This window comes from Engraulis encrasicolus, chromosome 18 (genome assembly GCF_034702125.1).
Source record: "Engraulis encrasicolus isolate BLACKSEA-1 chromosome 18, IST_EnEncr_1.0, whole genome shotgun sequence".
In the NCBI taxonomy this organism is placed as follows: domain Eukaryota; kingdom Metazoa; phylum Chordata; class Actinopteri; order Clupeiformes; family Engraulidae; genus Engraulis; species Engraulis encrasicolus.
This window is the reverse complement of record NC_085874.1, coordinates 15,633,617-15,660,689: the sequence shown is the minus strand read 5'-3', so window position 1 is coordinate 15,660,689 and position 27,073 is coordinate 15,633,617. Positions and strand designations below refer to the sequence as shown.

The 27,073-nt window shown below is 44.7% G+C and overlaps 2 protein-coding genes across 3 annotated transcripts in view; one reads left to right on the top strand and one right to left on the bottom strand.

Moving 5' to 3' along the window:
- The first annotated feature begins 9,060 nt into the window (after positions 1-9,060).
- hddc2 (HD domain containing 2) lies at positions 9,061-14,415 on the top strand. The gene is made up of 6 exons (XM_063223097.1): positions 9,061-9,159; positions 9,307-9,428; positions 9,557-9,659; positions 10,229-10,297; positions 11,626-11,764; positions 13,466-14,415. Exons 1-6 carry the CDS (start codon positions 9,115-9,117, stop codon positions 13,612-13,614), a joined length of 627 nt encoding a protein of 208 aa, XP_063079167.1. The 5' UTR covers positions 9,061-9,114; the 3' UTR covers positions 13,615-14,415.
- Positions 14,416-14,475: 60 nt separating this feature from the next.
- tpd52l1 (tpd52 like 1) overlaps positions 14,476-27,073 on the bottom strand; it is a 42,882-nt gene continuing 30,284 nt past the window's right edge. The window contains exons 5-7 of one of the 2 annotated variants that reach the window (XM_063223098.1): positions 17,224-17,262; positions 16,426-16,486; positions 14,476-15,881 (exon numbers count right to left, since the gene is read on the bottom strand). In XM_063223098.1, the coding sequence (XP_063079168.1) occupies positions 15,759-15,881; positions 16,426-16,486; positions 17,224-17,262 (223 nt within the window). In that variant the 3' untranslated portion in view covers positions 14,476-15,758. The remainder of the gene's footprint in view (positions 15,882-16,425; positions 16,487-17,223; positions 17,263-27,073) is intronic. The other variant, XM_063223099.1, reaches the window with a different exon arrangement.

Sequence of the window (27,073 nt, the reverse complement as noted above, 5' to 3'; positions counted from 1 at the left end):
TAAGGGTAACATGTCTTCTAACTGTGCTCAACACAACATATGAATTTCTCAATATTACATCTTGTCAAAATTCTGCAATTTTCCACTCTTGGCCTATCGGGCCTCCTGGTGGGGGTCCCTTGGCTGCAGCATTATGTTGCCTGTGCATTAATCCGGCCCTGCAGAGAGAAGAGAAGGAATGAGAGAAAGAGAGGAGATGGAGAGAAAGAGAGGGAATGAGAGAGAAAAGAAGGCAGAGAGAGAGAGAAAGGGAGCGAGGGAAGAGGATAGAGAGGACGAAGAGAGAATGGGAAGGATGGTGACTGAGAGAGGCTGATGACCCCCTCACAAAAATCCCCCAAAAGAATTCCCAGGCAGACGAGGCCATTTTTAGTGTTCCCCTTCCAAATTTAGAAAATCGCGAAATTCTCACACACACTCACTCACACATACAGACGGGAGCATTGGGCATGCATGCTCCCTTCAACACACATACACACACACGCACACGCACACACACACACACACACAGCCACGCGCATGGACACAGACACACGCATTGACACAGAGACACACGCACGCAACCACACACGTACACACACACATGCACACACTCTCTCTCTCTCTCAGACTCTCTCGTTGTGTCACACACACACACACGCACACGCACACACACAGACACGCACGCGCACACACACACACACACACACACACACACACACACACACACACACACACACACACACACACACACACACACACACACACACACACACACACACACACACACACACACACACACACACACACACTCCCACCAAACCCAGCAGCTTAGTCCCTGAGGTCCGAATACGAGAAGTCAAAGGTCGTGTGGACGTTTTTAAAACTCTACTACTACGACTACTACAACTACCGTAGTTAAAAATAGAGACACACAGAGAAACAACAGAGCGTTAGCGTAGGAATCAGTGTTGCCAGATCGGGCGGTTACCCACCCAGTTGGGCTGCTTGGGATGGCCGCCTGCGGGTAAAATCGGCCATTTGGCGTTTGTTTTCTGGAGTTTTATGCCCATAGAAATCAATGCAATTTGTTGAAATTGGGCGGTATTTAGTGCCTCTTGGTGGTTTTTGAGCGCCTTTGGCCGGTTTCTGATCTGACACATCTGGCAACACTGATAGGGATGAGTATGGTAGTCAGCAGCTTTCCTGACTGGAGGAGTGTGTGTGGCGGGCCGGCTATTTTTATGGCATATCACAGACAGGAAGGAAGGGATGCTCGACTTCCTGCCAATAAAAGGATCCACGGCTCTGTGTGTGGGTGTGTGTGTGTGTGTGTGTGTGTGTGTGTGTGTGTGTGTGTGTGTGTACACGTAACAACCATTGTGGGGTGCCGGTAGTAATGTGAAGAAAAGGCTTCTTTGTGGGGCCCACATTTTGGGGTCCATAAATCCAGCAGTGTTATTCTTTGTAGCTGTGTTGTGACTGGTAAAAGTAAAAGCGTAAAAACATATCCTCAGGTTAAGGTTAGGGATTGTTTTGGTGTCGGCATTCTCTATAATTAGGTTTAATCTAAATGTAAGTCAATGGGAGGGCCCCACAAACATGTATTGGTGAGTGTGTGTGTGTGCATGTGTGTGTGTGTGAGAGAGTGTGTGGATCCATGTCTGGGGGTGGGGAGGTGCATGTGTGTGTGTTTTGTCTGTGGAGGGTGGGTGTGGAGGTGTGTGTGTGTGTATTTTGTGGGTAGGGTGTGCACGTCTGTGTGCTTGAGATAGGTGGAGGCATTTGAGTGTGAGTATGTGCGCTTGTGTGTGCGTTCATGTTTGCACTTGTGTGTGTGTGTGTGTGTGTGTGTGTGTGTGTGTGTGTGTGTGTGTGTGTGTGTGTGTGTGACGACCATCAGTGTTTTGACAACGGAAGCCGCGTGCTTGTCAGCGGTGTTGTTTTGACAGGCAGGCAGCCACCTCCTCTTGTCTTCCCCTGTCCTCCTCCTCCTCCTCCTCCTCTCATCCGTCACCACGTCTTGCCTGGAAGAGGAGGCAGGTGGCCTGTGGTGCCCTTGGGGGTAGATGGGGGTTGGGTTGGGATGGGTGGCTGCGTTGAGAGCTGACAGCTTTTGCTGGGCCCGGAACAAAGTCATCCGAAAGGGCCCCCTACCCAATACATACAATGTAAGGGGGACCCAATTCTGGCCCCCCATATCTCACTGGGCCCGGTACAACAAACCCATTAGTCCCCCCTATCGGCGGGCCTGGCTGCATTTGCACCCTGCTGCAGGTGAAAGTTGAAACTGGCCCTCCATGGATCAGGTGAAAGACACACGCACACGCACATGCACACACACTGACACTAGTTGAGAGAGGGTGTGAGTGAGGGAGCGAGGGAGATAGTCAATGAATGAACGAGGAGGAAGTAAAGGAGCAGACAGCGCTGCGCTCCAAAGGAATGTCATCGTCGTGTTGACACTTCCTGCCCGTGATTGGACGGATGGATGGACGGACGTAGCACAGCAGTTTTTTTTTTGCCAAGAGCATGTTCCATCTTGAACTGCGGGAAAGAAATTGGCGGCTCAACCTTACCCGATCTGCTCTTGCAAATCAGGGGTGCATTTCTGGAAAGCGTATTCGTTAGCAGTTAGCAACTTCGGTAGTTGCCAATGGGAAATTGCATTGCAACCAACAAAGTAGCGAACATAGTTAGCAACTACGCTTTCCAGAAAATGCACCCCAGCTGCTTCAAAAGCACCAACGGCGGACAGCACTTCAGGGTGCAGATGGAAGCGCCACCGAGGCCCAAAAAATAATAAACTTTCTCTCTCTCCCCCTCACGGTAACCCTCGGCAACCGGCGGGTTTGTTTGGAGAAAGCATGCGGAGTGTGAAATGATGTTTTGCTTTGTTTTATTTTTTTTCAAACAGTAAAAGGTGAAGTATGGTGGCTGTGTTATTGTGCGTGTGTGCACTCCAATTGTGTGTGTGTGTGTGTGTGTGTGTGTGTGTGTGTGTGTGTGTGATATGGGGTCTGTTTCTGTGCCTGCCTATACATCTAGCATAAGGTGATCTGGATGAAAACAGAGAGGAAGTTACCAACACTCACAAGTCACACTTATGTCACCATCCATGACGATCTCACGGCCCAAACATGTCAGCACCGTACATTTTATTTTATACACCAAGCTGTTTAAGCTGTTTTTATTATAAAGCCATACGCCAGCTTTGCCTCTAAAGAATTTCCTGCTATGGGCCAAATAGGTTCACTGTGGAATAAAGTGTAGTGAATAAAATATGAATAAAAAGTAGTTTTTATGGCATATAATCTATGTTATAGACAAGCCCTACTTATTTATTGCAAACTTAAAACATTATTTTTTCTTTAATACTTCACCAAAAAGAATACATTTTCATCCCCTATTGTTTTGTTAAACCATCAATTTGGGACCATATTTTCTACTGCTGTGTTTGACTTAATTAAAAGGGGGCGAGGCAGGAAATATGGTTAGAAAGTTAGTTAACAACCTTCATTTGTCATGCGATGCCATTGACAGGCGAATGATGACTCCCAACCGCTTTTGGGGTCTACTGACTGTCTGGAATGAGCATTGTAAAACTGTGTTTGGGTATGTACCGCATTCCATTTCTAATCATGGTGAAATTAAGTGTACTAAGTACCCGGATGATGCCCTCAAAATGGCCATTTTTGGAAGTGTGGAGTACACTTTTTTGCACTTAACAAACGTCATGTAAGTTAGGTAGTTGAATACCAGTAGTTAGTTAGGTAGTTGAATACCAGTAGTTAGTTAGGTAGTTGAATACCAGTAGTTAGTTAGGTAGTTGAATACCAGTAGTTAGTTAGGTAGTTGCACTGCTGATCCTCCGTAATAACAGGACAGTTTTGATTCGAAAGACAATCGCCATGTGTAAGAGACCGGGTTAACCAAAAAAAATTGCCAGCACAATGAGCAGTATTTTCAGTGATGGATTATATTTTTTTTGCGGTTGGTAAACTCTGATGACATACGGCAACCGTCATTTCTGTTAAGTGTAACAGACAAAAAACGATTTGAAATGATACTTCACCCTCGAACTTCGCTTACTCTCTGAGGACGGAGAGCACACTGACTCCACCCAGAGTTCACAGTGCACAGTGCACAGTGCAGTGCAGAGTTTGAAGCAGGCCACATGTGTGTGTCTGGATGCTGTGATGAGGAGACACTACTCTGAGAGGCACATATCCATCCCCTAGCACAGGGGTCCCCAAACTAAGGCCCAGGGAAAAAAGTTTGGGGACCCCTCTCCAAGCAGCTTCCTTCCTGCAGCCTGGTTGAGGGGGCATGAGTCTAAAAAAAGCACCACTCTCAGGGTGGGACAAGATCGTCTAGTCTTGTCCCCTCACACACACACACACACACACTCACACACACACACACACACACACACACACACACACACACACACACACACACACACACACACACACACACACACACACGCACGCACACACACCATGTTCTGTCTGCTTCTCCCTGGAAGCCTAGCGCCCAACAGGAAATGAGGTCTGCGGGAAAGGAAGTGGCCGTACAGTGACACAGGTGGAGGATGCAGACAGCGACGATGACAGTGGTGGCAGTGGTGGTGGTGGGTGTCTTTGCCATCAGTGACGGGGACAGTGGTGGCAGTGGTGGTGGTGGGTGTCTTTGCCATCAGTGACGGGGACAGTGGTGGTGCAGAGTGGAAGTGTGTGGCTGTGGGGGTGTTGTTGTTGCCTGATTATCATCGACTGTCAAATCTCTTTTCTAGACTTGGCCTGACTAAGACCATAACGATTAACGTTTCCCAAACGGGATGGTTGACCTGCCTGCTTTACTACTGGTCGAGGCCTCAACAGAACCTCTCTGCTTAAACCACATCACTGCCTTGAACACGCCTCTACCCAGGGCCGTTGGAGCTGCTCAAAAAGTTGGTTGGTTCCCGACAAAGTGGGTCCCGATTTCTCCGGAGCTCAGAAACGATATTTGTATTGCTCCTGACCTGACTATGAGTAACGCTGAAGGTGTTGCGTCACTAGGACAGTGTAGTTGCTCCTTCCAACCCTTGAAAAACAAAGCCCAGTGGCAGGGTTGCCAGATGAGGCTGATGATTTACAGCCCAAAAAATGCTCAAAGCCCGCATGGAAGCACTAAATTTCGCCCAATTCTATTGATTTCTATGGCCAAAAATCGTTTTTTTTCTGCCAAATGCCATTTTTACCCGCAAACGGTCATCCTAAGCAGCCCAATTTGGCGGGAACCCCCCAATCTGGCAACACTGCCCAGTGTTTGGGGAGGATGACCCTGAATAGCTCCGTCTCCGTCTTCTCGGAGCCGCCTGCCTGCCTGCATCCTACTGTCATTTAGCCTCATCAGCGGGGCTGCTGACAGGGGCCCTCCTGCACCTGCCGCTGGGGGAGACGTGGGGGCAGACTGGGGGAGAGGGAGATGTGATGACAGGCCTGCAGGAAGATGGCAGATAAGCAGGAAGAGGGGCCTGGTGATGTCATCGCTGTTTACTCCCGCTCTCTTCAAGGGCACTGACGCGTGCACATGCACATGGACACACACATGCATGCAAAGGCACACGCACACACACACACACACACACACGCATGCACACGCATGCACACGCATGCACACACACATACACACATGCACGCACGCACACACAAACAAGTTTCATAAGAATTAATGTCACAGCAAATTACATTTCTGTAAACAGAGGACAGAAAACAACACATAAAATCATGGTCCAGGTTGTTGGCCAGTTGAGAGCAACATCTAACAATATTTTTTGTTATATTTTTTTGTTATATTTTATGTTACTATTCAGGCAGTAGAAGAAAGCAGCTTGTCGCTACTATGTTGCATAACAGATCTGAGACAGACATGTGGGAAAAATCAGAAAGTCTGTTTGGGGTGTATAAATGCATGTCCACAGATGATACATTGTGCATTAGGCTTATGTGTGTCAAGGACAAGTCTACTATGAGCTAACAGAAATGTTATTCTGCAAAGGACAAATAGTTTAAAAAGAATTCATTTGTATTGCTTGTGATACAACTGAAGTCTTCATAGCAAGAACTGTTGCCAAATTGATTTGTCTCATGTTTCATGCACGTACTGTAGGTTTGTAGGCCTGTGATGAGTGAAGAAGTCATCCCAATTTTTGCAAAGTTACGCCGAAATAATGTGTTGGGACATAGGCCAATTCAAATTTAACTGAGGCATTAAGACTGCTTCATCATTTTAATATCACACCTGCTCTTATCCATTTTAGGCTATTACTTAGGCCATGCAACCAACCACAGTAGTAGCTAAGCTTCACACCACTTAGCTGACTGATTTAAATGATGACCCACACCGTATTGTTTGTAAATGTTTACAACTAAAAAGTTAAACAACGTAGGCATATGGGCCCTGAATCTGATTCTTTAAGCCTGAGAGGCCTACATGATGAGTAAAGAAGTTACAGCATAGGTTACAGCCCATAGAGGTAGAAAATAACACTAGAGAGGACACAGCAATTTGCGACAGCACTGGGAAATGGCAGCTGGAGCTTCCCAACATCCGTAGGTAGTGTAGGTACTTTCAGGCAATGCAAGTCAATGGAGAACACGCCCACCCCTGTCAAGAAATTAACTAAAACTGTGTAAATATAAAGTAACACTTTAATCAAAGATCAGGCTACATATCTACTGAAATCATATGAGTCGATAAAATACATTTAAAAATCAAATAATATATTTTATGAACATAGTTAGTAACACACTTCAACTATTGTCCTTGTATAGTGTGTTGATGGACATTTTCACATGATTAAGCCATTTTTGACAGAGGTGAGCCTCGTTGTAGCAACCCAATGTAAGTAGGCGGCTGGATGTGAGTGCCCGGATATCCGCCCGAGTATTTACGTCTATTTTACCTCAGCTACTCGCGTTCGGTCGTGTATTTACGACAGTTTAACCTCAGCTACTTGATTTCGGTCCGATTTGAGTCCAGGGGCGGTTCCAGACATTTATTCTTGGGGTGGCAAAGGGGTGGCGAAGTGTATTTCAGGGGGGCATGCTCCTACACTAAGGGAAAATTATAAACACTATATAATCGACACACACACTTATGTGATACAGTGAATCCCTTAAAGTGAAACCCTGCAACCTAAAGTTCTATGTCTGAAATGATGTCAAGCATTAAGGCTATTGGTCACAATCAGGGCTCTTAATTGGGGTGGCAAATCATATTTCTGGGGGGGCAAATGCCACCCCCTGCCACCCCTTAGAACCGCCTCTGTTTGAGTCTGACTGAAGGAGGGACATAGGTGCCGTGCGTAAAGAGCCCACCGCACATCGCCGTTTCGGCGACACCAGAAAGTTCCTTGATCTCCCAATCAAAGGAATAGACCCTGTGACATTAAAATGATAATAAAAAAGTATACAATGAAATTATAACTTAAAACCGAATTGATTTGGGTGTGAAAATTAAACTGTCTCAACCGGGCACCCAAAGGGAATTCATCAAAAGATAACGGCGTTACTTTCTCGTCGGCATTATTTTGTGTTTATTATCCAGGAGGACTGAGCTGAAAACTGCAGCAGTCACCTTGCACAGTTCTAGCTGCTCTGAAGCACGTGCGTGTCTAAGCAAATCATCCTGCCCATTCGCAATGTTAAATAAAAAGTTTTGCACAAGGCTAGGCTATAGTCTAAAATAGACACTGGAATAGCCCGTTTCGGAAGGCATTAAAGTCACGAGTTTACCCAGTCTAAATGTAGCTAGCACCCGGGAAGTTTCTGAGTTTTACTCCTTACATTAGTGAAACATAATATCAGGATATCCAACAAGTTAAAAGAATATCTGGGCATAACATTTAAAAGTGTCAGTGCAGAATTAAACTGGGCGCTGAATAGGCTATAAATATTGGAGCCATTCTCCCTCCGTGTCTAGATACAGTCAGAGGCGCGCGCGCACGCTCTTATTTCTGTATTATATGAAAATATCCTAAAACGGTCACAACATCAGAGGACCTTCGTGGTGGAGGATACTTGCGGCGGGGGCCGAGACCGAGTTGTTACGGGACACTCTTAATATTATTGAAGGGACAGACCATGCTCGATACTTTACCCGGTCTAAAATGTAGCCCTCGAAAAGTTATGCCGCATAGGCCTATTGTGCAGATTGATGCCAAGAACACGTGAAACTAGGCACATTGGAGACTAGAGCCTATAATTTAGACATAGCCTATTCATTTGATTGTGCTACGTAAACTTAAAAGTGTCAGTACAGAATCAAGCGGGACGCTGAAATATTGGAGCCAGTAACTTCGTGTCCGGTGGACAGCCTATTGTGCAGACGTGTGCGCACGCACAACTAATTTCTCTCCCATTGCTAATCAAGCCTCCGATCTCCAAAAAGACACGGGCACTCAGGATAACCGTTTACACGAGCTGTTTAAATAATGTGATGCACGTTCTTCATGACATGGCATGGTTTGGCCACCCTAAATTCAACATGACTGCATTCGCACATATCGTATAAACATCCATGATGGAATTGTCACTCTTGATGTGCAAGTATTGGATATGAAAAAAGATCCTAAAACGGTCACAACACCAGAGGACCCGTGGTGGTGTGGTGGATATTTGCCGCGGGGACCGAGGCCGAGTTGTTACGGTAGGCTACAGTCATATTATAGAAGGGACAGTCAGGCGACACAGCGCGACTCACATAGGGTAGCTGTGGTACCGCAAAGCATTCCTGATGGCGGACATGAATGCAAATGCATGCAAATACTCGGGCGGATATCCGGGCACTCACATCCAGCCGCCTACTTACATTGGGTTGCTACACTCGTTCTCCGTTAATTTCCATTTCTCTGATCTACCTACAGATAATGGCTGCTACAGATTGCCGTAAAAAGGGGGGCGGAGTCCTCTCTAGTGTTATTTTCTACCTCTATGTTACAGCCTCTGCATCACTTTCTAGAGCCGTCACTTTCAGGTACGCGGCGCCACCTTGCGGGTATGTTTTGTCATTACAAACACCCAGTCGGTGGAGTAACAAACTGCTTCCGGTTCAATACCAGTGATACATTAGTTTGGAAGGCAGGTTATGGACAGTATGTTGCAGTTTATGAAACTTATCGGCCAGTTAAAGGTAAGTCTTTTTGATGCTCTGACAACATAAACATGACGGCAAATCTCCAAGTAGTACAATGCCGTGTCAGAATGCGTTGTTTGACAGGAAATGTGCAGCCTGTGTTGTCCAGTCATGTAAGTAGGCTACTACTATTTTCTCCCCCAGCGTGTGCCACGGACGGGCTGGGTTTACAGAAATGTGAAGCAACCAGAAAGCGTTTCAGATCACATGTACAGAATGTCTATGATGGCCCTCACCATTGAAGACCGCAGCCTGAATAAAGACAAGTAAGCTGTTGCATGGAGTGAGCTAGTCCACCTTCTCATGTGTGATGAATGAAAACAGCACGGTCTCATTCTGCTTATCATAAACACTGTCTACAGTCATTGTGTACTTTTGGCTGTCTTCCTTTCAGGTGTGTGAAACTGGCTCTGGTACACGACATGGCAGAGTGCATTGTAGGAGACATAGCCCCTGCAGACAACATCAGCAAAGCAGAGAAACACAGAAGAGAGAAGGTGAGTTTTCTCTAGCAGTCTATTCTTAAAATACTGTTTCTGGTCACTACCAATGTCTGACTAGGGTGCTGTTCCAAAATGCAGACGTTGCACAAGAGGCTACAAACCTCAAATATCTGTGCAGACTGCATGACATTTACAAGTCATTGCAGTTTGATCTACCAAAGAGTAGACTATCTACAAAATAGGCCTATGTAGCCCATCCCAGTTAGGGGTCAGACATTAGCATTTTTTTTTATAAGACATGAAGCGAAAACATCAGAATTGCCAGACATAGGCCTGTCAAACACTTTTCCATTTGGATACTACAGTTACATTATAATCTTTTGCACCAAAATGTAATAGGGGTGAGCTTCTATTCTCGTTGATATAGCCTAAAAATATATATAAAAATAAAATAAATATAAAATAGTGAATAGGCCTATATCACCACTTTCAACTCTATTTGTGTGCATTGTGAATACAAGAACGTATAAGTTAGTAAAAATACTTAACAAATCGTTAGCCTACAATGTAGTAAAATGTACTGCATCAACAATTCGCACCAAGCTCCTGTGAAATTGTTGCAGGAGGCCATGGAGCATCTCACGGGACTACTAAACGAGGGCTTGCGAAAGGAGATCTATGACTTGTGGAACGTAAGTACAGTATGTGCTCCAGACATAAGTAGGACAACAAGGAGGAGGGTTAATGACTAATCTGAGGAAAGCAAACTTGTAGAGATAAACATACGAGTCTTCAAGGAGTCTTCGGGGTGTAGTCTCAGCATGACAAAGCCACGCTGTTTAGCCTACCATTTCCTCAGTCAGGATACATGGGCAAATGATTAAAACCTGCAAGTGGAAGCATTGTTGAAAATATAATTTCTTAAATTGACATGTTTTTCTTTAAAGTACTACGTTGAAGAAAACTACTTGGGCAAAATTCATCTCTTGAGCACCACCCATTGTAGGATTTTAATCATCATCATGCTCATTACCATTGGGAACATATCAGAATAGAACTGGTGCTAAACATTCATTCTTGGGGATTCCTCACATTTTAGAAAGGAGTCAAGTTTTTGCACACGTCTGTAGTTGGACAGGTGCGTAGGAAATTAGCCCAATGTACTTGTCATTAAAGAAAGAAGAAAGAAATCCTGCACACTTTCCATTCCACCACGGTTGTATTAAAGTTTGATGGTGGAATGGACAGTGTGTGGGATTTCTTTACACACAGGCTAGACAGATAGGGTGCGTTCCAATATACGACCTTGCGTCCTCCACTTGTGCTTGTGGCCTCTTACCAGGAAGTAATACGTCATGGTGACATCACTGACAACAGCAATGTATTTCAATATCTCGCAAAAGCTAAATTGTCAAGTCATTTTCTCATTTGCAAACTGGATGGTAAATGAAGAATAGTCCCCCTAAAATTGTTGTGGCCATGCTGACAGCGGGGAAAATTAATTGTTTTCTCCACGGAGGCGGGGCATCAGCAAAACGTGAGGCCACAAGCACAAGTGGAGGACGCAAGTAGGGATGGGATATCGGTATCGGTGTATCGGTATCGGGTTCAGATATCAAAATATTTCAAAGATCGGATCGGATTGGAATTTTCCCAAAATATTGGAATTTTCCTGATACAGACATTGAGTCAGGTGCAATGTTAATTTGAAATCATAACACTTGCATATTAGTTTTCAGGATGGGATTGTTACTTTTTTACTTGTTACTTTTTGCTTATTAATTGGTTTCCTGTTCTTCTGACTCCCTTTGTCTGCTTGGGCATAAACCCATGCATATATGTGATTTTGGTATTGGATTGGAGTAGTATCCGTATCTGCAGATACCCAAATTTAGATATCGGGATCGGATCGGAAGGGGAAAAATGTGTATCGGTGCATCCCTAGACGCAATGTCACATATTTGAGTGCACCCATAGGCTCCGTGTCCTGACTGCAGTCTCCTGCTATTTCTCCCGGCAGGAGTACGAGACCCAGGCCAGCCCGGAGGCCAAGCTGGTGAAGGAGCTGGACCAGCTGGAGATGATCCTACAGGCCCACGAGTACGAGCAGCTGGAGGGCACGCCGGGACGCCTGGAGGAATTCTTTACCTCCACACAGGGTAGGTCTCTCATCACAACACTCTTTACCTCCACACAGGGTAGGTCTCTCATCACAACACTCTTTACCTCCACACAGGGTAGGTCTCTCATCACAACACTACTTCTAAACAGGGTAGGTCTCTCCTGACAACACTCTTTACCTCCACACAGGGTAGGTCTCTCCTGACAACACTCTTTACCTCCACACAGGGTAGGTCTCCCCTCATAACACTCTTTACTTCTAAACAGGGTAGGTCTCTCATCACAACACTCTTTACTTCTAAACAGGGTAGGTCTCTCATCACAACACTCTTTACCTCCACACAGGGTAGGTCTCTCCTGACAACACTCTTTACCTCCACACAGGGTAGGTCTCTCCTCACAACACTACTTCTAAACAGGGTAGGTCTCTTATCACAACACTACTTCTACACAGGGTAGGTCTCTCATCACAACACTACTTCTACACAGGGTAGGTGTCCCTTCACAACACTCTCTAGGCAGGGTAGGTGTCCCTTCACAACACTCTCTAGGCAGGGTAGGTGTCCCTTCACAACACTCTCTAGGCAGGGTAGGTGTCCCTTCACAACACTCTCTAGGCAGGGTAGGTGTCCCTTCACAACACTCTCTAGGCAGGGTAGGTGTCCCTTCACAACACTCTCTAGGCAGGGTAGGTGTCCCTTCACAACACTCTCTAGGCAGGGTTTTTCTCCCGTCAGAACACTCTCTAGGCAGGGTTGGTCTCCCGTCACAACACTCTCGTTGAAGCACAAGGCCTTAAATGACTTGCTTCAGAATGACGAGAGCACAACACACAATACCGGAGGTACAATATAATGTAGGGGGCAGATGGCCAACAGGCCTCTCATTAATATTTTCCTTCATTTCTTGACTCTACCTCAACATGGAAGTTCAGAAGATCACCCTTTGCGGTTCTGTCAATATTTCACTGTACGCACGTTTCTGCACACCTTGTGTCAGGTGTTTTCCTGTGCGCAAAATGACAAAATACTTTGGGCATTGTATCCTGCAGCAAGCCTGGGGTGTGTTTCTCGAAGTGTAGTTGTTAGCCAGTTAGCAACTTGGGTAGTTGTCAATGGGAAATTGCGTTCCAAACAACAAAGTAGCTTGCAAATATTGAGAAATGCACCCCTGTCCCGGGTCTAACAGCAGCCAAAGCATAGCAAGGGGTGGCATTGGGGCTGCAATACATCCAGAGGCTACTTCCCTTGCAACACAGGGTGTTCTCGAAAGGCTGTAGTTGTAAGCAGCTGGATTTCTTCGAAGGGCTTGAATTGAGGAACAGTTTGGAGTTTGAGGAATGAAACATCTTTCATGCTCCCAAATCCACTAAGTTCCTGATAATAGTGCAGGTACATATTTATACACATAAATTCAAGAAGTGTATCTCTTAAGTTGTATTGATCTGAGACCTTGTGGTCTTACGTAACTAACTGACTTCACAAACCGTTACGAGGTTAACCTGTTGCAATGTCAGTGTAACTCACTCAGTAAAACCTCTGTACAGGTTTGTTCAGCAGCAGTAACATGTTGTCCTCCGGCATGTCTGGTGGTAAACTCCTGCTCGTTTGGCCATGCTGATTGGTTAAATGGCCTGATTGGATTTCCTCATCAGTGTAATGCATTACAGGAGCTTCATTTGCCCTCCGCTTGTTCTTCCTTCTCCCTCTCTCTCTCTATCTCTCTCTCTCTCTCCGTAGGCCGCTTTCACCACCCTGAAGTGCTGCGATTGGTCGAAAGCCTGAATGAGGAGCGGGCGAAAGGCATGGGAAAAGGAAGGGTGGCGGTGGCGGCTCAAGCTGACAACTCACAGGACACCCAGGCAAACACACCATCTACCTCCTCGTGACTGAAACACTGATCTGGGACCAGGGATGAAAATGGGCATGAGCTACCAGGCAAAATGCCTGTGAAGTGAAAGTGGATGGTGGATTTTGAAAAGATAATCAGAATTGGTTTCTTTTGAGTGTGTCAGTGGCTGGTGAAAGTTTGGCATCGTTTATTTCTGCCGCTGCTCACCTTGTGCGTGTGCATGTGTGTGTGAGAGTGAGAGACACATACATACACGCTTTGCCTCACCTTGTTCTGTATGTTACCAGAGGATGTGGTAGCATGTGATGTTTTATGAAAAGTGCAGAACATTTTGTGGCCATCCGTGTGGAAGTCATTGTCATTTAAGTTGTCGACCACATGGTGGCGTTGCAGCTACTGGTTCAAACAAACAGAATTCGGTAGTAAACTTTTGAAGTAGGACTGTGTCCTTACGCTTCCTCTGTGCAAGCATTATAAAGTTTACTTCAGGCAACGAGGCAAATGCAACTCCGAAAACAAGCCCGTCAATGTCTGTTCAGGAGTGCGTGCAGACGTCAAGCAGGCACTCAGTACTTGAAAGTCTAAAAAGGTTATTCCTCATGTTTGGCGAATCACATTCTGCTGATTCAATCTTACTGTTCCACGTTGTAAACTGTAAACGTAGGCATCATGTCAGCTGTCAGAGTTCTTAAAAAGTAATGTATTTATCTGGTCAGCATCACAATATTAGTTCTGTTGTTTTCAGTGCAAGATATTTTCAGTATTTCATTTGCAAAGACCATCACGTCTGATATGCCACATTGTAATACTCTTAAATATAGATTGTTTTGTTTTTTTACTTCTGAAAAAGTGTCTTGCTTTTTATACTAGTTATAAGGCACCAAACATACACCATCCATTTCCATCATTATTTTTTTTAATCATAACACATCTTATGGACCAGCGTATATTATGGCCAAACTTACCATACATTAGCAGGGACATTTTAGTGTACAACAACAAAAAAAGACCTTGCTGTGTTGGACTGTAACAGGTATGTCACTTATCGCATAACTTCATCAAAAGTGATTGAAATCACAGCAGAAAATACTCAAGAAAAGATACAGAAGCAGTCATTCAACGGAGTTATTACATATAGCATGCATTCACACAATCTCTCACACACTCTCTCTCTCTCTCACACACACACACACACTTCTGAGTTAAGTAAAGGGATGTAACAATCCATTTCCGTCCACTTATTTGAGTCACATTTTACAAGAGCGGATAAAATGATCCCAGGGCACTTTATAAACTGCTAAATAGGAATGCTAACAGAATATGTATAGAAGATGCATCTGCTGTGCACAAACATGGGAGGTATTCGAATATGGTTAAGTGATGAACCCTGCTAAGGTAACCTACAGGTAGTGGTAAATCTGCTAATGGAGATGGCCCACAGGAGAGCCTGGAGTCTTCATATTCTTAACTTATTGACACCTATTACATTATTTACCACTACCTCAAGGTTAACTTAACCTGGTTGACTACTGAACCAGGTTCTTAGAATACGCCCCTGTAGGTGTGGGAGGCCTGGGGTGCACTTTGACAGAGATAAAACAATGCGATTTAATTGTCGACTAATTGGTTATTATTCAAGTACAAACTCTCATGTTGGTCCACATCTAGTTACTGCATTGCAACATTTTGTGCATGTGCATTTCAAGTATTAGTAAATATACACGAAATGTCTGTATGCCACAACTTTTTTTGTAATAGTTGATGAGGTTTGTGATCAGGAAAATCTGCAAATAAGCCTTCATCACATGAAAATACATTTCAAAAAACATACTTTGAATTAAGTTGAATTAGTACAAAATTGCATTTTAAAACGGATCAACTTATTTTGAATAGAAAAAAAGCTGTCAGAGTTGTCAATGACAGGTAGGTAGGTAGACACAAGCCACATAACAGAAATACAATCTTTCTCTGGGATGTAGTTATGGGTAACAAGTGAAGTTGGCAGGTAAAGTCATACTGTGTTTGCATTCGGGGCTGCGGATAGGAAGAAGACCCCTCCTGTAGTGGTTGCTTCCTGGCCCCTGGCCTGCAGTTTGACCTTCTGCCCACAGAGGGGCGACAGAGTGCCATTAGGTGTTTGGGGAGATTGGAAGGGGAGGGAGGGTTGAAAACACTGTGCTCCTAGCACGGGCGCTCATCAGCCTCGCTCAGGTTGTTGGTGGGGGTCTCTTGGGAACTGGCGTTCGCCGCAGAGGAGAGGACCTCTTCGAAGTTGCCCCCCGCACCCGGGCTTTGCACCTTAGACTGCAAAACACCCAGAGAGAGAGACACACACAAACAAAATAATGATTAGACCATGACAAGAAGCTGATGTAGTAAATTAAATTTAAAAAATACCAAACGGGGTCAAAAGGTGGTACAAGCTGAGTACAAGCTGATGAAATAGCCAAAAGGAGAGCCCTTTAAAGTGTAGAGGCGAAGAGGTTACAATACAATAAATAATTAAGAGCAAACAATAGTCTCTTTCCACATCTAAGCCGTGTTGCCAGATTGGGCGATTACCCTCCCGATCGGGCTGCTTGGAGTGGTCGTCTGTGGGTAAAAGCAGGAAAAATTGGCCATTTGGTGTTTTTTTCCCTGCATTTCTATGACCATAGAAGTCAATGCAATTTGTTGAAATTGGGCGGAATTTGGCACATTTTGGCGATTTTTGAAAACCTTTTGGGCAGGACTTGATCACACACATTTGGCAACACTGCATCTAAAGGGATGACTTGAAAAGGTCTCCACTTCCTGGCCCAGCCCAGGGTCGATCAATAACAGCTATAACATGGGCAGCTCACGTTACCTTGATGGTGGAAACTGTGGTCTCAACCTTCTCCTCGAAAGATTTGAAGCTGGGCGAATTCCTGTCAAAGCAGATAAAGATGTTTACGTTTTAAGATGTTTTAGAAGTTTATGGTCATCAGAATACATCTGAAAAACAGCTATACTCCCTGTATGAAAAAAAAGTCCAAACAGCTCAAATTCTTGTATGGATTAAGCATTTATGAGGAGAAAACAAGCTGTGTGAATCTTGGGAGCGAATTCCTGTCGACGTACATAAAAGATGAAGTTTATGATCATCAGTATATCTGAAAAACAGCTATACTCCCTGTATTAAAAAAATAATGTCCAAACAGCTCAAATTCATGGATGGATTTTTTAAGCATTTAAAGGAGAAAACAAGCTGTGTGTGAATCTTGGGAGAGAAGTCAAACTGTGGTAGTACTTAAGGTAAACAAATGCATCTGTGGTGAGGGAGGTCTGAAATGTCTACTGTAACTAAATATGTTAGACTCATCACATTGAGGAAAAAAATATGGAGTAAAAACCGTAGTCAGGATGTGGGCAGGAGATAAGTGAAAGAGCAAGGGAGAGAAAGAGGCAGCAGGAAAGGAAGAGTAGGCCCTGAGAGAGAGAGAGAGAGAGAGAGAGAGAGAAAGAGAGAGAGAGAGAAAGAGAGAGAGAGAGAGAGAGAGAGAGAGAGAGAGAAAGAGAGAGAGAGAGAGAGAGAGAGAGAGAGAGAGAGAGAGAGAGAGCACACTGCAGGGAGCGAGAGAGCGAGTATTAGAGAAAGATTGCACAGACACGAAAGCACATTTACCTCATTGTAGGCATGCTCATTGAGTGGCGGATTGAATAGCTGTCCAAAGGTAGCGTGGCACACACACAAGAGAAGTTAAGTGATTAAACACAGATTCAAAGCAGAACACACAGGCACGGAAACACACTTTAGTAGGTAGAGCGCTAGAGAGAAGCAGATTTTGCAGCAGATTCTTAGCTGTTAAAAGGGATCAGTTTGCCTTGTTACACTGTTCATTTCTTTTTCACAAAAAGCATTTGATCAGATATGATTGTATTTTATGTAGAAAAAAAACACATATTGGCAAACAAACAAAACAAACTTTAAAGCTTATTTTACACCTCCCCTTGAGTTAGATAACAGGGTTTTACCATTCTCCTGTACTTTCAATTGTTCTCTGGGTATGGCAGTGCAAATTTGACCTCCAAGCTAGCAGTTAACATTGAGTCCTATGAGACCAGCTGGTGGCTAACTGCTAGCTTGGAGGTAAAAATTTGCACTGCTGTACTCCGAGAACGGTAGGAAGTACAGTATGAGACAGTATCACTTTAACACTTGTGCAATAAACTGTTTTGGTGTCTTTGAAAGCCCTCTGGCACAAACTTGTTAACATTTACTACCTACATGACTACCAAAACGCACACACGCGCACACACACACACACACACACACACACACACACACACACACACACACACACACACACACACACACACACACACACACACACACACACACACACACACACACACACACACACACACACACATTAATGCATACTACATTACTACCACAACACATGGGCACAGACTTGATGAGACAGTGATACAGTGACGGGCCATCTGGATTCAGAAGTTCCAATCAAAAATTCAAAATGACCAGAGTTTACCTGCCCAATTCAACCAAATTTCCCAATATCAATCAGCTGCTTGAACTGAACATGTAATAAAAACCAGGTCATTTGGAATATGTGGCACTGCACAATACAGTAAGTATTGAATCCAGGTCGCTCATCTTTAACAACACTACATCACTACACCAAAGTACACACAAACACTTGCTAATGCTACACACTACATCCATTCCTAGGCCAGCTTTACATTGCCTTGATTGCACTTGTGTGTAAACAAAGCCAGACACATGATCAGCTCTACGTGTAGCTAGGGAGCCTTGATCTTCTACTCAGTCTTGGCCAAGTAGGCCAAATACCACACATACTAAATCTACTGAGCTGTTAATAGACTTTCTGATGGCACTGGTGTTCATGCTATATTGACTTGCATTGTCTACTTGGCTCACTCATTCAGAATCCTGCTAGTAGTACCCCAAAATGAGACACAGCACACTAAGTCCACACACACAGACATAGCCTTACCCTATGGAGTTTGATCTTAAGATGCACACAAGGAGATAAGGGATAAAGACAAGCGTTACTCGTGAGGCATGGTGAACATTATCAGTAAACACACACAGTCAGAAATCTTCCCAGAGCCACACTTAGAGGCAGACAGGTGACACAGGCCCTTTTGAGTGCTAAAACCAGGAAGACTAGTAAACACACACGCAGGCACACACATGTGGTTGTTCTGAAGGCCTTTGGCTTCTCAAAGTACCTAATTCTCAAAACACAATCTTATTGAAGCAAACACACACACACACACTCACACACATGCTATGAGTCACTAAATGTGAGCTCTTGATCCAAAGTGTGCAGGGATTCTCTTTTTGATTGGTGGTTGAGCAGGGCATTAGGTTTCCATAACTGGCTTGGTGATCCCAACATTTGAATGATCGCTTCATATCAGTGGTAAGACCAACTAACGGCAGTGGCTACATGAATGGAAAGATAGGGTGGAATAGCCATTTAACCAAACAAGTGCTATAACGTAGGCAATAAATGGGCTATTTAGGTAATTCCTGCATACCGTTAATTATCTTTTTCTAGATGCAAATGGGGGAACTGGTATAACTATTTCCATAGACATGTCTTGGTGGAGACAGCTCCACTCCGCAACGTTCTCGCTCCAGAGTTCTTGGCTTCCCTGTTGTTGTTACTGCAATGGAACCGGTCTCCGTGTCCCTTATCCTTTCCATAATGTACATTTCAGCTGTACACACAGTAAAATACTAGGCACGTCAACAGTCTGAACAGGGCTGAGTGCAGTGCTTGTGTTGACACTTTTTAAGCTCATGTGTGTGACTGAGGTGTTCCCCTGCAGTCCGCCCTTCTTGGGGTCTCGAACTCGTTACCTCCCAGACAACGCATCGGTTCGGGTATGGGAGTCACTGCACAATACCACTGAGCTAAAACGGGCAGGCCGAATAGCTCAGGGCTACCGATACTGTATGAGGCTTCGGGAGGGAGGTTTACTAATGTTCCACGCCACACTCTGCTAGTTGGCCTCTGTTACATGTGCAAGGCCTAGACAGGGCTGTCAAAAAACTATCAATGCGTCACCGGCTACCCAACAGAATAATTTTTGGAAAGACAACAAATGTGACATTATAATCAGAGCAGGCACTTATTATTCAATATGTGGGCTACACATAGATTACTGGACGAGAAATTCTTGTGTCTAGTTATCTGGAAGTACGGTCACTAATTATGAGCAATGTAGAAAGTTTAATTTTACACTACACAATATACCATATAATTTGTTTTTAGCCAGGCTTCATATTAATCTGGGGGAATGAACAAGGGTGTCCACTGAGTCCATGTTATCCACTACAATGTGTTGCCTCCAATGAGGTTTGATACCTGTAGAATTTGCAATGCAAACAGACATGCATGGAAACACTCAAACATGCTTTATAAGGGCTGTGTAGACACACAAACAGGAAACACACAGGAGTACACACACACACACACTACCTGCTTGGATACCACAGCTCCATCAAGCTAAGATGACAGAATGACAAAACATATTTGACACGGACAACTCAACTCGACACGCACGCACACACGGTGTTGTGAACATAAACACAAGATAGTCTACGCCAATGCTATGATGACACGATACGACATGACATAATGTGCAAAATGACATGTTGTGCAGTGAGGTGACAGATCCAACACTCTTACTGACACTATAACCAACACCCATCTGATCCATCATGATGACATGTTAGCGGTTGTCATCATGGGAGACATCATTACCCAGCTTACTGTACGGGTAGCAGCTGTGTCCACCTCAACCTTTTCTCTAAAGGTCAGCAAAAGCCTGAACTCAACACAGGCGATAGCACTAACAATCTCTTCCACTGGGAGTACCTGGCTCAGTAAATCAGTTAGAGCGTAGTACATATGCTGTATATGGTGGGACGTTTAGCTTCTGGATCTAGGATGTCTGCCTATGGTTACAGCAACACACTCGCACAACTAACAGCTCTTTCACAACATTCAGCATTTCAACAGCTGTGTCTATTTCACCCGGTTATTAAATCCTTGCTAGCCTGTGCCCAGATAGCTAGAGTTAGGCTATAGTTTTTAGTTAGCCTTTTAGTTATAATGGCAGAGTACCGTAATTGCCTTTTTAGAAATGTAGAGATGTCGGCTGCAAATGCTGAATTCAACAAACTTTGCCTCCAAAACAGTGGTGTGACAGGCATCAGAAATAATGCACAAGAAATGTTTAAAACACACTGCAAACAGAAACACCTTCTCTGATTTTCACTAGAGGCCTTGTTTCCCTTACATTACCTCACATGTTTTACACATTATTAGTCATAAACAGTCAACCATGTACATCTATCTGATGCATAGTGTATGTACGCGTGTGATGTATGGTGAATTTAACAATGTGTGTAATGTCTGTGTTTTTTCTGTATTTATGCATGTATGCTACTGAACATTTTATATTTCTGAAAATGGGGGCCCACAAGGGTGCAGGGCCCACCGGGACATGCCTGCTATGCCAGATGGCCAGTCCAGCCCTGTGGATGTTCCATGTAACCATTACGTCCCTTTGACAGAGCGCTAGCAGTTGTAGTTTCAATGAACCCGAGTCATTGCCCAGTTTTAGCTTTAGCATCTGCTAGCTTAACTAACTAGCACCTCAAGAGGCCTAGGCCCCGTGGCCTTCAGCACTGGCTGGAAAGCTGCTTAAATCCTTGGCTTACATAATGCCACCAACCCCCCTCTCTCGCTGACAGGCTGTCTGGGTCGGGGCCGGTTAAGGTTTGCCAATATAAGCACTACAACAAACTGTGCGACGTGTGGACGAGTATCCTCTGTAGCATATGTTGGGGATTTGGTTTTGTTTCGTTTTTTGGTGGGTTTTTTTTACAAAGCATTATGATGGTATTAGGACTTCATTATCTGCACACTGGCCTCAAAATTGCAGCTCACAAAAAATAATTTGTTTCCTAGAGAGAAAAAAAATCTTGCTGTCCATAGTATCTATCAGTTTAGTCCGTCATATTTAATGCCTGATTTATTTGCATGTTTTCATAAAGGAATATTCTGAATATTCTGATGTGATGCATCATTCTCCCGTACATCAGGTTGATCCACGTTCAAAAGTGATCGACATCTCCCTCTATAGGCCTACATCTCCCCAGGGCCGCGTTATCCTATGGTGCAACCGGTGCAGCAGCACCGGGCCCCGCCACTAGAGGGGGCCCCGGACGTCGTGAGATTGGAAAATATGAAACGATATTTTGAGACAATCAATTGTATTTTTGATGCATTTCGCCATCCGTAGGCAAGCAGAGGCGCACATGCATATCTTGTCACTGTTTTGTTCTCACATATGTATTTTATTAATTTTCGTTACAAGTCATGGAGAACTCACATACTCGATACAGCAAGTGCCTGGTATGTGTCCTTGTACACTACTGATATAACCACAATCACTCATTGGTATATGAACCGTTACTGACACCTTGTGGCAGGAGGTGGAACTACACGATATCACCACATCCCCCTTTCTCTGAAGCATGAAAAACTAAACACATCACGAGTGTCAGCATTTACCTTAGGTAACTTTTCCATTAAACTGCATGGACAACTTATCTCATTATAAGTAGTAGCAACAAACATCATAACTCATTCTTGGTATTCAGTTGCGTAAAACACAATGGCAAATTACTTACTGCAATTAAACTTAAACATTAATGCCATAACACATTAACTCATCAACTTTTCTTTTTCATGTCCTCTTCTCCCTGTAAGGTAAGTATCATTAACTCATTTTTTTTTACAGGTCAAGTCTCTCAGGTTTCTTGATGTTTCTTGCAGATCTTCTTATCAGCATTTCACCTGGAAGAGAAGTATTGGTTAGATTATCAGTGTGTGTGTCTGTGTTGCAGTGTGCATCATGTGTTGAGATTGACTCGGACTCAGCCTGGGTTTGACTGAGCTCTTGGTCTGGAACAGTCTCTGGTGTTGCTGGTGTTTTCAGGAGACTGCGCCGGTTTCGCCTGATGATCTGTCCTTCTGGTGTTTTCACAGTGTAGGACTGTGGGGCGACCTCTTGAAGAACAGTGGCTTTCGTCGTCCATCCTTCAGGACTTTCAATCCTGACTGCGTCGTCCCTGGACAGTGGTGGTAGCGGCTTTGCTGTTCTGTCATAGAAAGTCTTTTGTTTCATTTTCTGATGTTTCAGCTTTCGTTCCAGCTTTGGGCATTTCTTTTGCTTTGCACAACTTGGAAGTGTTGTTCTGAGCTTTCTATTCATCAGCAGCTCAGCAGGTGAGAACCCGCATTCCAGAGGCGATGCTCTGTAGCTCAGTAGAGCCAGGTAAGGATCGGAAGCGCTGTCTGCAGCCTTTTTCAACAGCTGCTTCAGGATGTGAACGCCTTTCTCCGCCTTGCCATTAGACTGTGCATACAGTGGGCTAGATGTGACATGCTGGAAATCATAGGCTTTTGAGAAGTCTTGCCACTCTTTGCTATTAAAGCAGGGCCCGTTATCACTCATTACGGCATGGGGAATGCCATGCCTGGCGAAGATGGACTTGGCATGTGTAATGACACAGTTGGATGTTGTACTTGAGAGTAATGCCATCTCAGGGTAATTTGAGAAATAGTCAATTACTACTAAGTAGTCCTTTCCTTTCAGGTGGAACAAGTCCATTCCTACTTTGTGCCATGGTGTTGTTGTCACATCAGTTACAGTCATTGGCTCTTTTGTTTGTTTGTTTCTGTATTTTAGGCATGTTTCGCATTTGCCTGCCATGTTGTTAATGTCTTTGTTAAGTCCTGGCCAGTAGACTGTGTCTCTTGCCCTTCTTTTACATTTTTCAACACCTAAGTGTCCTTCATGTATTCTCTGCAGTATTTCTTGTCTAAGTGTGCGTGGAATGACTATTCTGTTTTGTTTTAGCACAAGTCCATTCACAACACTCAGCTCACCTCTGACGTCGAAGAACTGTGGACAGGATCCTGCAGCCCATCCATTCCGCATGTTCTCCATCACACGCTGCAGCTCTGGATCTTTCGCCGTCTCGTCGATGATCTGCCGGGTCTTGGCGTCGGACACAGGAAGCGCTGCGGACACCAAGTTGACGTGCACCTGGACATTTTCTTCAGTCGTGCTCGCACAACCCTTGACAGTAGCTCTAGACAGTGCGTCGGCTAGAATGAGGTGTTTGCCTGGTGTGTAAATGAGTTCAATGTCATACCTCTGCATCTTCATCATCATGCGCTGTATCCGCGGTGACATTTCATTCAGGTTCTTTTTCATTATTGCAACGAGTGGACGATGATCAGTCTCCACTGTGAAGGTGGGTAGGCCATATACGTAGCTGTGAAACTTTTCAAGGCCAAACACTAATCCGAGACATTCTTTCTCAATTTGTGCATATCTGCACTCAGTCTCTGTCATTGACCTGGACGCATATGCTACAGGTTTCCAGTGCTCACCCTCGGCTTGTAGGAGTATTGCACCGATTCCATCTTTCGAAGCATCTGTAGACACCTTGATCATTTTGGTTGGGTCGAAGAATGTCAGCACGGGTGTGGCAGTGAGGGCATCTTTGAGTGTTTGCCACTCGCGCTCATGGTTGGCTGTCCAGTTGAAGTTGTTTTCTTTGCGGAGGAGCTCTCGCAGGTAAGTTGTTTTCACTGACAGATTGGGTATGAATTTCCCGATGAAGTTTACCATTCCCATGACGCGTAGGACACCTGGTTTGACTGTGGGTCTTGGCATTTTCAGTATGGCGTTGATCTTTTCATCATCTGGCTGTATGCCCTGTGCTGAGAGCTTGTCTCCAAGGAACACGATCTCCTGAGCAGCAAACTGGCATTTGTTTTTGTTGAGCTTTAATCCATTTTTTTGTATTCGCTCTAGCACTTTGGTCAGTCTCTGATTGTGCTGCTCGATTGTGGACCCCCATATAATGATGTCATCCACATAGGCTCTTACTCCATCCAGTCCTTCGATAATGTGTTCCATTGCCCTATGAAAGATTTCAGAGGCGGATATGATTCCAAAGGGTAGCCTCTGAAAACAGTATCGTCCAAAGGGTGTATTGAACGTACACATCTTGGTACTGCTCTCATCCAGCCTCAATTGCCAAAAACCTTGTGACGCATCAAGTTTGGAAAAGTATCTGGCTCCTGCCATCTCGCTGGTGATCTCCTCTCGCTTGGGTATTTGGTAGTGTTCACGCTTGATGTTTTCATTGAGGTCTTTTGGATCCATGCATATCCTCAGCTCTCCACTTTTTTTCTTTACGCAGACCATGGAGTTGACCCACTCCGTCGGTTCTTCGATTTTCTTAATCACTCCAAGCGCCGTCATCCGCTCCAGCTCTTTTTTCAAGCTGTCTCTGAGTGCCAGTGGAACTCTTGTTGCAGCATGAACAACTGGCTGTGCGTTGTCTTTGAGCTGAATTTTGTATGTGCATGGCAGTGTACCGAAACCTCTGAACACGTCGGAGAAGTTCTGGACGATTGCGTCAGCAGAGTCAGGTGAGTCTGTTATGCTGGAGTTGATCCGGTACACTCTTTTCACGAGCTCCAGGTTTTCACAGGCTTTGTCCCCTAGCAGCGAATCGAGTCCTTCAGGAACAACTGAGAAGAGCAGGTGATGCACTTTATCTTTGACTGTGACTTTCAGCTTGCATGTGCCTAAGCACTCAATGCTCTGTCCATTGTAGTCTTTTAGTGCGAGTGTTTTCTTCTGTATTTTGGGTTTTTCTCTCATTGCCTTCACATCTGACATGCTGATCAAGTTTGCTTTTGCACCTGTATCTAGCTTCAGTGTAACTACAGTCCCATTAATTTGCAGTGGTGCTATCCATTTGTCTGATTTAACAGCGTTTATCTGTGCTTTTGGTTCATCACAGTTCACCACGTCAATAAAGAATGTTTCACCTAATGCTGTGTCTTCCACGACATGCACAGATCTTCCTCTCTGTTTCTCTTTTCGTTTTGAAAAACACTGTTTGGCGAAGTGATTCTTGCCCTGGCAATTGCTGCATTGCTTGCCGAAAGCAGGGCATTCTCTGGGCTTATGCTGTGCGCCGCACCATTTGCACTGAAACTGTCCTGAATTCTGCATACTGGAATTTCCGCGGCGTGCATTGTGGTGCTTGGATATGGCGCCAACCTCTGCCGTTTCTCGCAGGTTTGCATTGCTAGGTGCTGCTTCACTGAACGATCGCACATGCTTCTTGCTAAGCTCGCTAGCTTGGGCAATCTTCACTGCTGCGTCTAGCTTTAGTTCAGTCTCTCTTAGCAGTCTTTCCCTAACCTTCTTGTCATCAATTCCAAACACAATTTGATCCCTTATCATGGAATCCTTGAGAGTGCCAAAGTTTGACTGTGCTTTTATTTTTAGGTCCGTGACGAAGTTGTCAAAACTTTATCCAGGCTGTTGTAGCCTTTAACGGAATACATATCTCTCGTATGTCTCGTTTTTCTTAGGAGAGTAATGAGCTTCGAATTTGGCTAACACAGTGTCCAACTTGCTTTGGTCTTCCTCCTCTTCATACACGAAGGTATTGTACACTTCAATGGCCTGTGGCCCAGCTATAGTGAGTAATAACGCTACCTTTCTTGCGTCCGGTTTGTCGTTCAGCCCCACTGCCTCGATGTAGAGCCGAAACTGCTGCTGAAAAGTGCGCCAATTGCTGTCGACGTTCCCCGTTAGCTTCAGATGAGCCGGAGGTTTCATCACCTCTTTCAAGTCCATCGTCGAATTTCTTGGCTATCGTTCACTTTCCAGAACTGAAACTCACTCGCATTTACGTTTGTTCACTCCTGGTACCATGTTTTGTTCTCACATATGTATTTTATTAATTTTCGTTACAAGTCATGGAGAACTCACATACTCGATACAGCAAGTGCCTGGTATGTGTCCTTGTACACTACTCATATAACCACAATCACTCATTGGTATATGAACCGTTACTGACACCTTGTGGCAGGAGGTGGAACTACACGATATCACCACAGAGACCAGGCTAGACAGGCAGCTTGGGCCCCCCAAGACTGTAGCTGGGGAACAGAAGTGGCGATTTGTTACAAGTGTTCTTTCTTTTTAATTTTCACGTGGCCCCCCTACTGAGCCTAGAATCGCCTCTGCATGCACGCAGGAATCGGAGGTCTTCGGAATAATCATTTCAGTCAGATGCTTCTGCCCAGATAGCAAAAATGTTCTGGGCTTTTTATGGCCCAGAAACCTTGGTTCATCCTGGAAATATGCCGCAATATGTAGGGGTTACTCCCGGGCCTAAAACGGCCCACAAGATTTTGCCGGAATCATGCCAGAAAGCAGCCAGTAGAATGCCAAGAACGTTCGACAGAGTGCCGGCACCTTACCAGATGTTTGCCAGAAGACCCAGAAATGGCCCATGAGCCTACCACAAGATTGCCAGAACCCTACCGATTAAAACCCATAAATATGCCGGAATGTATTTAACC